Source organism: Cyprinodon variegatus, unplaced genomic scaffold, assembly GCF_000732505.1.
Source record: "Cyprinodon variegatus isolate N-32 unplaced genomic scaffold, C_variegatus-1.0 Scaffold1051, whole genome shotgun sequence".
In the NCBI taxonomy this organism is placed as follows: domain Eukaryota; kingdom Metazoa; phylum Chordata; class Actinopteri; order Cyprinodontiformes; family Cyprinodontidae; genus Cyprinodon; species Cyprinodon variegatus.
The window spans coordinates 201,644-213,256 of record NW_015151504.1 but is presented as its reverse complement, the minus strand read 5'-3'; the positions used below and the strand labels follow the sequence as shown (position 1 = coordinate 213,256).

General features: G+C 37.6%; 1 protein-coding gene across 3 annotated transcripts in view; it reads right to left on the bottom strand.

The window, feature by feature from the left end:
- Positions 1-983: 983 nt before the first annotated feature.
- The window catches only part of LOC107101079 (copine-8), a 201,598-nt gene continuing 190,968 nt past the window's right edge, over positions 984-11,613 (bottom strand). For 2 of the 3 annotated variants that reach the window (XM_015399834.1, XM_015399837.1), the window contains 2 exons: positions 8,956-9,029; positions 984-5,451 (listed from right to left, as the gene is read on the bottom strand). In XM_015399834.1, the coding sequence (XP_015255320.1) occupies positions 5,260-5,451; positions 8,956-9,029 (266 nt within the window). In that variant the 3' untranslated portion in view covers positions 984-5,259. The remainder of the gene's footprint in view (positions 5,452-8,955; positions 9,030-11,613) is intronic. The other variant, XM_015399835.1, reaches the window with a different exon arrangement.

The following is an 11,613-nucleotide window of genomic DNA, read 5'->3' as shown; positions in this document are numbered from 1 at the left end:
AGAGGAAAAGGGCTCCGGACAGAGAGAGGAGTCGTACACGGGTGAACATCGGGCAAGCTTTTTCCGAATGGCGAGAGCTAAAATAAAAAGAATGCTGCAAGGCTGACGCGGACCTCGCGTTTCTGCTGATGCGATTGTAAGTAACATTGGAATGGTTTCTCTCTCTCTGTGTGCATGTTCATACTTTCACTGTGTTAGTCATTCATTGCGTTTGCCTGTCTGCTAAGCTCAAAACAACCGCGCCTGGCTTGACAGAGAAACCAGGAGAACAGCTGTGCATATTTACGACAGTGCACTTTTACTTTCGCCCTCAGGGGGGAGCCTCGCTGGAAAATCAACAGGTTGCATAGTATACCTTTAAATGATTTATGTTGCCAAACAAATAAAATTAAAATAAATAAATACCAATTAGGCATTGAAACAGTTGTTGTGCTCCCTACAAGTTCACTTATCATAAGCTTGTGGGAATAAATGTGAGCTGTGCGATTGAATTATGGTGGCATTTTAAATTACACTTCCATCAAGGATCAGTACAAATATAGGCTGCATAACTCAAAACTAATGATCATACAAAAATATTCCATCTTCATAGATCACCTGTTAGTATGTTCATACAAAATAAAGTTTCTAAGGAAAGTATAGGTTTTATATTCTGTTCTATAGGTGATGTGTACAATACATTACAAGGGCTGAATTAAACATCTAATGGGGTCCATAAATAAACCTGTTAAAACCTTATCGAACTTGATTTAACAGTCACTCTGTTGTAGCTGCTTCACATATCAGTTTATAACTGACTAGATTAACTTAAAATAAAGTGGATTTTTGTATAAATTGAATATTTATTTTATCTATACTTTAGCTTTTAAATTTAACTAATTGATTTAGTTAAGGGGGTCATTTAAAAAAGCAAAGTTACAGATAGTTTGAAGATACGGAAAGCGAAAATCTAATTATTAATGTTCAACTTGGGAACACAGTGAAGACAGGAAATCTGGGACCCATCTGATTGTTAAATAACAGGTTACCTAAACACCATCATAAGATCACCTAAATCCAAAATGAAGGCTTATATTATCACAGCTAGGAGTCACCAGATACATTCCCCTGCTCCATGGGTGAACATGTGATCCAGAGGAATAAAATTAGCATTTGTATTTTAAAACCTTCAGTACTTCCTCCTTTATCTAGTAGGTTTCCATACCTCCACCTCAGTTTAGCCACACTGTAGAGGAGGGAGCAGCATCAGTATTTTCCTCAACATTTGACATAGGCTCAGCTTTCACTGTATTGTGACTAACTGGGTCACCTCTCTTTCATTCCTTTTTACATGAAAATTTTTCACTGTGAAAACCTAGTTTACTGTTAAATTTTCTAACACAGAAAGTATTTATAGATCAATGCTGATATGTTAATTTTCTATGTCAGCTTCTGTCTCCTTGAGCCCCAGTCAGCCTCAGCAGAAGGTAGCTTACACCACGCCTTGTTCTGCTGGAGGTTTCTTCCTGTTAAAAGGGAGTTTTCCTCTCTACTGTTGCTGCATGCATGCTTAGTGTGAGGGATAGCTGAAGATCAGGGGTCTGCAACTTCTGGGAGTGATGACTGAATATTTTTAAATTTAGATAAGTTAGTAATACATCTTTTTTAACTGAATGTTATTGTTATTGTCTGTAAATGGTGTTTAGATGGCACATTTATGCTCCCCATGTGCATATTTTGATTAACAAATAGAAGAAATCCAAAGTACTGTTTCCCTTATGACCACTGTTGATCACACTTGGGCTTTAAAGTCACAGGTTCCTTTTTGTTTTTTCTTTAGGTTGAGCCTAAAGTTTTATAAAATATCAAAAATCCTATGAGAAAGAACTAGCTCTGAAGCCTCCAGCTAGAGCTCTTTGCTCCTCACTGCCATAACAAAGGGTTGAAGGATCCCTTTGACAGCTTAAAAATAGATTTTGCACTTGAACAGCAGCTGGAAAGATTCGCTGCTTTGTGTCAGTCTCCTAGCAAGCAGGACATGCAAGTAATTTTGAGGTGAAGTGTTTATGGAAGCGATGCGAAAAGAAACAGCTGCTGTTGTTCTCCTCCAAACTGGACCCAGGTTGTAGTTAGGTTCTGCATGACGTGAACCTCCTATATTTCACAGTTGAAGTTTCTTTTCAATTAACAGTCAGGGAACTCTCAAACTTCATAATAAATAATGAGGAGGGAGCTATGCTCTTAATTTAACCAACCTTAGAGGACCTCTTTGCTAACATTTGGAAAATATCCCTGTTGTGACACAACATATGATCCCATCTCAGAAACGGATGCAGAAAGGACTGTTTTAAATAGTTACTATACAAACAGATATTTTTTGGCACCCATATACATATTGGGCCTGATCTTCAAAGATTCTAAATAGTGGATGCTAAAATGCATATGTAAATTTTGTCGTGCGAACAATAAGTGGGCGTGTTACAGGTGATCAAAAAAGATTCCTGTGTAATTTTTAAGACATGCAGATGAGTTTTGCTCTGCATTATGAAAATGAGCAGACTGCATCGGATCCCACCACTTCGAGAGTGATCTTAAAGAAGGATGCCTTTCGATTTAATTATTTAAATATTAACAATGAAAAAAAGTATATACCGGTATATGATGTAGTGTATTTCACAAAAGTAGCCTATCTGAAAGAGCTATGTACTAAAGTAAAAAAAAAAAGATGCAAAAACTAAAGTATAAGTTCAAAATAAAGATCATAATTTATGAGAAATTTATCTTTGTCTGCTGATTGACCTTCCTAACCCACCTTGAAAAAGGAGGAGTTGTAGCCTGTTTTACACTAGAATACACCCTAAACAGTTTAATGTGTCCCCACTAGCTCCTCTCAACAGCAGCCTGACCCTGCATAATGCAAAACTAGGAAAAGTATAATAATTTCATAAAACATGAGCCTGTTAAAGAACATTAAGGGAGACAAAAATCCCTCTTGCCTCACGTAAGAGATGCACACTTTCAGTCATGCCGCCCCCATGTCTATTTACAGGCTCTGTGATGGATGTTCTCTGGTGGCTCCTAATATCTTATTTTCTTTTAGAAACATACCACAACATTAAATTAGATTTTTTTTCTTTGGTTAAATTGTATATAGATTCTCTGCTGTCCTGTTGCATTACTTTGTGCCGGCTTGTGTGGAAATTTTTTCTTCTCTAATATTATTCAACTTTTTCAGATGGTCCTAATATGTTTTAAAGTACAGTGAATCTCTCTCCATCCTCTGTCATCCTCCTTTGTGGCCACAATGACCACGAAAGTTTTGCACCTTACTTTCAGAAATGCTAAATGAGAAGCCAAAACAGCTGCTGCAGTTGAGATTCAGATTTGGAAACCACTTTACACATGGTAAATGTTCACATTTGCATATCCTCCACCCATAAATTATTGTGGTCTGGTCATTAAATTAAGATCTGCATACTAAAGAAGGCACACACTCAATAACAGATTTGCAGACGCTTTCTGCTGAATTGCTATACAAATCACTTTTCACCTTCTGCTCTTGGGATCTGCTCTAAGCATTGGAACCCGTTTGCATCTTTTTGAAGATGCGCAAACCTTCTGGAGACCAGGTCCTTATGTGGGGCTCACACTGAACATCTTGCAGCTGCAGTGCAGGTATGTTGCAAAAAGTCTCTCATGTTGAAATCAGCCGGTCCAGCTGCAGAAATGGCGCTTAAGAGGGAAAAAAATGAACTCTTCCAACAAAACTCATTATTGGTGTGCATAAATATGTCTTTGATGGGGCTATTTGACAATCTAGGTTGCTGGGTTAATTTTATTCTGAAATTCTCCTGAAGTTTTTTCTGTCTGGCGTCCGGCTTTATGGCTTGTAAAAATCAGGAGCTTGATGCAGAAACCTGCTGCTGCATCCGGCCAAACTTTCTTATTGCTAAAAGGATATCCTATTGCTGATGTCAATGTACACAATGGTTTAAATGATTTGGGTTCCCTGCACCTGCACAGCAGTTACACTGCATTCAGTGTGAGCCTGGTATTAATGTATTTACTGATTTTGTTGAAGTTTAAAAAAATGTTACCATTTTGTTTTAAAATGTAATATAATTAAGAAACTACTGAATAACTACTGGAACAGTTTGTGGTGGAAAGTATCCCCATTGTAAAATATTTTAACTTATGTTCAGTGTGAAGAAATAGAACAGAGGAATTAAGATAAATGCTCTGCATGGGAATTCAACTGTTCTTGAGGCACGCTTGATTATTGTGGCTCTAAGCAGCCGTTTAGTTTGCATCTGCCTTGGACTGGCCCTTTACACACCTTTGTATAAATACTGGGTTTTTCAATGAACCATCTACAAATAGTGTCATAGCAAACAGTTTTTTCCAAACTAATGCTATATTTTATATTAAAAGATGGTGGTGGAGTGAAATAGTTGTTAAGGAAGAATGCTTCCTAAAAGTAAACGATTAGCAGCATTCCAACAAGTACACAACCACTCTGGTACAGTCATTGTAGCTGCTGTGCTATCTTTTATATTTAGTGGCTCAAAAATAATTGGTAGTGAATACAAAATTGATTAGATGTCTTTCGTTAAAAATCAAATGTATTCAATTTTCATGCCACTCAAAAAAAAAGAAGAAAAAAAGCTGATAAATCTCATACGACATGCTCATACAAACATTTAGTATTAAAGAGGAAAGGAGGCGGTGTCGTTTGGAAAGCACTGGTACTGTCATGTTATCAGAAATGGAGATATATCCCCGATATAAAAACTATTTTGAGAAGGAAAAGGTGGCTAAAAAATATTACTGCATTAGGCCACACTGATGATTGACTAGCAGGGTTTGGGTCAAGTTCACATGTCCTGATACACTTAGAGAAACACGCACAGACAGGCACAAGGTTTAACCACTACATGACCTCTTTGAATCAACCTGCTATCAAAAGACATGAAACAGTCACAGCCTGAAAGGCTTTCAGCAACAAGTCCTGAAAAAGTTGGGTCAGCATCTCCTGAAGAGAAACTACAAAGAAATGTATCACAGCAGAAACAAAACCATACCAAAAAATTAAAAGAAAAAACAGCTGTTTCTGCACTCAATGGGAGGGTTCAGCACGACATTTTACACCCATTTCTTGGTCTTCTGTTCACAGCAAAAAATATAAATTAAATACTTAAATCAGGAGGTAGAGAGTTCCCACTGAACTCTGAGTGTCTGCTGCATGCTATCTGTCCTCAGTGAAACTCTAAAAGAAGGGCCTCAGATTTGTGTGTGGTGGTGTGTGTGTCCAGGCGGAGTGTATGGTGGCGGCGCAGGGTTGGGTTTAATTCCTCTGCTCTTCATGTAGGAAATAAACTGATCTGGGATTTCTGCCAGCACGTCCTTGGCGAGCCGTGCCATGCTTAACACGTGGTTTCCTGTCCGGTCCATGTAATCTCTAAAAGGAACAAACTGAACAACAAAAACAGATAAGAGATACACATCAGGATAATACATAAATACATTTTTGAAAATCTTTTAAAATTATCTTTTTTTGTCTTCACTTGGCTTTCCAATACATTACTTTGGACATCAAATAAAAGAAAGGGGATAAACTGGTGATTTTTTGTTTTTTTTTGTTTTCAGCCATTTGAGATGAAAATAAGATACTAAATCGTCGTCTGATGCTTTGTTAACAATAACGCTAAAGCCATAATTGCCTTTAAAGACAGGTTTCTTGCCAGCATAGCAGGTCACTAGGCTTTAAGCCGCTATGCTATCTTTTTTATGAGCCAAACGGCCCTTTGACTCACATCTGGGCTTCTTACCTAGGACTCTCTCCAGCGCATTTAAGCACAAACACTGGTTAAACTCAAGGTATTTAAAATCAAACTGAAAAAAGTCTGACACACTGAATTATACTGAGTGGAACGGCTGTGGAAACAAAGTTTTTAGACAACATTACTTCCATTTTTATCCATATGTGAGAAATGCTATGTAAAAATGCACCATTTAGGCTCTGTCAACGGCTCATGGTCGCTTGCGTTCAGAACATCAAGTGCTAGTCACTGTGCTTTTTCCATATCCAATAAAACACAGCATTACTTTGCAGTTGCGTAGCTACCATACTGCTGCTGCAGGTTGATCAGATCAACTTATCTGAGTCAATCTGACAGTTCACATATTAAAGGGGATGTGAATATTGCCTTCAATGTGCAGAAAAGATCAAAAGAAGGAAGAAAATTTGAAATCGTGGCTAGAACCACACTGAACGTGAAACCTGCAGACATTTTTCTAATTTTTCTTCCTTTTGTTCGCCTTGAATTCCCCCTGTTCATGGAAAGCCATATGTACTGCATGCAACTTCACATGGCAGGCAAGAGTTTCCATACATCATGTAGTCTAGTAGCTGTTAGTTTCACCTCTACATGGTGGACAGGGAATTCACGGAGCGGCTCGCAGTGCTTTTTTAAGTTTTGAAAACCGAACAAAGCTGTAGGCATCCCTGGGTTCCCTTGGATTCTCTAAAGATGGAACCAGTATAGAGAATATCACCATTTCCTCTGAAAGCAACATCTGGATAAAGGTCTCTTTTAGTGGCACATTTTTCTATCTGCTGTCAACAGACAGAGGTTATTACTAATTTGGCTAAATTTGGCAAAAACTCATCAGTTGCTTCCCTAGAATCGTGTCCTTCGCCTTGCTTTGCATGTTGCTTGCTTTTTTAACCCTTTTTTTTTTACAACAACAGATATTTTTGTTACTATCAGCAGTTTGTTATAGCAAAAAACAATATTTATAAAGATTCATTTCATATTACACTATGTAAACATTCTATCAGCACAGCAGAATATCCCCTTGGCACATTGGTGGGAAATTCCAGTTCCTTAGGAACCAGTATCCTGCAACTTTTGTGTCCTTGATCCAACTAACCTAATTCAAGTAATTCAATGATTAAGATAACTCTGGAAAACACTGATGAGGTAATTCAGCTATTTGAGCCAGTTGTAGGCTACCAGCCCTCCAGGACCTGGAATCGCTAACCCCTGATTTAGCATGTTGAATGCTCTAAGGTGGGTTAAGGTGATGCACTTTGAGATGAATGAGGCTTAGAATTATTTCCTTATTTCCAGGCACTAATGTAAAAACGGACCGAATCTAAAAAAATATAATGAAATATAATTAATGTATGTACATGCCATACTGTAAATGACATGACAGTGATTTATTTATTTTCCAAACGTTGCCTAATTTCTTTCTGTGTTGAACCCTTGAAAAGCTTATATTTGACTGCATTTATATTAAGATGTGTTAGATTCTCTGCAAACGCAAAACTGCTTTGTATCTTCTGTACCTGTTAGGTACCTGTACCTGAAAAACATCAATAGAGCCTTTTTGGTAAACAAGGTAAGCACTACAAGATCTCAACTTCTGATCTATGAATACTGTAAATTAGTTTAAATAATCAAAACTCAAAAGTTTAGCTCTGTGTATCATGCTTTACCTGCTACATAATTACTGTAATCTTAAATGTCTGATGCTTTGGGTACAGAGAGATGGCAGCTCACTGCAGCTGAAACAGGTTGATACGTAAAACGCGCTGGAGTGGCATGCAGTACAAAAGCTCTTTCAATGAATTGTCCCCAATGCATTAGCAGAAAAAAGGGTTTATGTTCTCATCTGCAGATTAGTGACAAGTGTTATTTTAGGATATGCACACCCCAGTAGCCATAATAATAATGTCAAAATATGAAGCAGGGAAGCACTGGTGCTGATAATTTGTGACCAAAGTATGTTGGTGCTAATACACCACATTGGTTTAAAGAGGCATAATCACATTATATGCTTTAAGTTGGAGCATGATGCAATAAAGCTATATATGCCAAGTGACCATCATGATCCGTTTTCATTGTGTTTTTTTTCAGCCTAAATAGAATTCTAGCACCTGGTACAATGAGCGAGGCGCCATCTGCTGGCACTACCACAGAATTATCAGAAAGTAGATGGCACCAATATGCAGCTATATAAAAAAGCCCCACCGACCTCAAAGGCCTCATGGTAAAATGACAGTTCAGCATGGACAAAGCCAACAGATAGCATTCATTGAATAAACCAATCTAAAGCAACTCTAAGTTCTTGTAAATACTCCTCAGAACCTCTTACCAGAACATTAAGGACAAAGAGAATTCCTGTTTCCAACAAACACAAACTGGAACACAGTTACAAGTTTTGATATACTTGAGTTAAACAAAATAAAAAAAAATAAAAAACAAGGTCATAGGCTAAAACCTTTTCATTGGAATGGATGCAAATTCGACACATTAAACTTCCCTGGTACGGTAAGTGGATTGTTGATGAGACCTGAATTAGTTCATCTTGAGTAGCGTTCTGGATTTTAGCTGCTCTGACAGAAAACTGCCCTCTCTTCCCCTACTCTGTTTATCTCATCTCCATGTTCATAACGTTGTGTGTGATAAGGCTATAGGGCTAAGAATAGCATTTTTATTAAAAGTATCAGTATTAATAAGGATGTTTACTTTCACAGCTTTATCCATTTTAGTGAACACCAATGTTCATAGTGTAATCCGAGCACTATTTAAGGTCTTAACTCTCTTTGGATCTTTTTTTTTTTCACACTGGATCTTGAACTTGATTATTTTCACAACTTCAGTGGGAGGCGCTAAGTGTCTTATCCAATGGCAAGATAGCTTTGTTGTTATTGTAAATATACACAAATCACTTTTTTTTTTTAAACAAATTGAGCAAAATGAAAGCATGTAAAATCATAATAACAAATACTACTTTTCAGAAAACCCTTGTATGCAACCAGAATAGGCTAGTTGCACATAAATTTAAAAATGTAATTTTACTTGACTATGCCCCTTTAATCTCAATTACCCACAGGTTTTTCTAGAAAAATGTCAGTGTCTATGAAATTTAAGCTCCAGTATATTTCATTCTCTGGAGGACAGTCACCTGTACAATGTCTCTCTCTGCCAGTTTCCCTCGGGATGAGATTCTTATGTCGTCACCATCAAGCTCCACCATAGCTGCAAGACACATAAACATAAGCATGCAAGCATAAAATCATTTAGTATAAAACCTAATTGTAAAATAGCTTCCATAATAACAGATATAAGGCTTATCCATGCTTAAGGAAAGGCTTTGTTGTCACTTTATTCACAAATTATCTTGTAGCCATAGTAAAACTTTAAGTATGTTGACCTGTCTTTATTGTCGGTCTAATCTACTAATAAGTCCTTAATTACAGACAGTGGAATTTAGAAGCACCGGCTCTAAACATGGCAAACCCAGCAATTAACCTCAGCCATTTCTTCTGCTTTTATGCCTGCCTCCACCTACACATTCCCTTCCTTCAGATTTAGTTTGAACTGTAATTTTCTCTGTGAATAACAGCCAGGGGGCCTATCAGCCATAGAACTTATAGAACTATTCTATATATAGATCTATATGTAAACTGCTGAGAACAAGTATTAGAACACCCAGATTTTTCCAGCGTTTTATAGAATATTATTCAGTCTTCAGCCTTTGTTCAGTATTTGTCTCACTGTAATCTGAAATGAAAGCATAGTACAAATAAGCAATTGCATTTATGGAATAATGTTTAGACCAAAATGTACTGCTCATAAACGTGGGCATTTGTGGCATTATCAATGGAATTCTTTCTGCAATACAAATCAAATATTCTAAGGAAAGTTTGTGCAAATCTGTGGCCATCTATGTACAGTAGTTCTCATAAGTCTGTGGCACATGAACCCCTGACCAACAAGGTGCTGATCAGAAGCTAATGCATGTCCCTGAAGAAGGCTTTGCTAGTTGCTTTTGGTCAGAATGCCTCTCAATTTGCAAAAGTCACTGGCTCGTCAAAATTTTGACGAAACAGAAATATAAATCTATGGTGTTTCCATTTGGTTTAAAGCTAATTCACCAAGTAACCAAGTGTCATAGAGTTGAAACAGATATTTCAGTTTGAGGCCAACCTTACCTTTGTTTTAACTTCTGAGGATTAGCACTAAAGGCCAGAACACATCGAATCAGACAGAAAATAATGGCAGACGAGGTCTTGGCGTGTAGCGCTTATTGAAAGTCAATGGGGAGGATCGACCCTGATGCGATTTTACACAAGGGGGCTTCTGTAGGTCTGACTGAGATAGGCCCCAGGTCTATTTTATTTGGACTAAGCAGTAATTCAGCTACAATTTAATGGGTCTGACAGGAAGTGAGATGCGGTTATACATCCCCCACATACTTTGGGGGAAAATACTAAATGAAGTCTGTTAATCTTATTTCTCGTGATAACGAGATGATTGGTGTCTGTTAAAACTGATTACGTACTTCAATATCACAACAGTGGAGGGGTTATATAACTATAAGTCATGGCAGCCTATGTGTGATTCTGTAAATAATCCTGTGCTTAACTTTTAGGTAACGAGGCAAGGTTGTTGGTTTGATTTGCTTCCACTTCTGATTCATAGGCAATCAGACCTATGCCTCTGGTGCCTTAGCACCGGGTGTTTTCTGAACATCCCCGTTGTTATTCCTGTAACCTGTATAAATGGGTCCAGATTTAAGAGTTTTATTAAAAACTCTTATTTAAAACTCTCTGCTTCTTTCATTACGTCTGCTTCTGTCTCCTTGAACCCCAGTCGGCCTCCGTAAATGGCCGCTCACACTGAGCCTGGTTCTACAGGAGGTTTCTTCCTGTTAAAAGGGAGTTTTTCCCTTCCCCTGTCGCTACAAGCATGCTTAGTGTGAGGGATTGCTTTCGAGTCAATGAGTCGATGCAATCAGCTGGTTTTCCTCAGATAGGAAACTTTGAATCAATTTGACTGGATGATCTGGTCGAATTGTAAAGTGCCTTAAGATCACATGTGTTGTGCATTGGCGCTATATAAATAAACTGAATTTGATTACATGTTAGAAAACAATTAATGTTTTAACCTTCAAAACGAGATAGTTATGTCATTATATTGAGGAGGCAAAGGAAAAAAAAGGTTAGTACAACCGCACCTGGCTTCAGTACTTTCCAGATCTCTCTCTGAGAATCATCTCTGCCTCAGTCAGCATATAAACCTTCCCACGGTGTTTAGTGCTGCGTTTTTCACTTCAGACATAGATCCGTTATGTTTTTAATACAGGCATAGGAATGTTCTTTGTCTGTTCTGTTTTGAGATGCTGCACAGACTCGCTTTGCTTTATAGAATGCGATGATGTTTTTTTTGTTTTTTATTGGCTTTTCATAATCTGTCCAAGACAAATGTGAGAAATAGTTTTAATCTGTGTATAGCGCAGACACAGAAGTGAAAGAAATCTGTGAAGATCTGCCCACCCTGCCTCGTTGTAGACTCCCTATATGCAGTCAGTGTGACATGGAAAAAAATCGGATCAGAGATTAAAAAGTTGTGCGCAACCGGTGTGTTCTGGCCTTTACCAGTGAACCCTTTCAAGCTATTCATTGTACTGGAATTTTTTTAAATATCAATAGAAAACTACAGAAATTAGGGTGTTCTAACATTTTTGACCAATAACGTATATCTACATGGCCTGCATGGCTGTTTCAATGTATATCTATATCTATCTAAATATATCTATACATAGATATAGATATACATT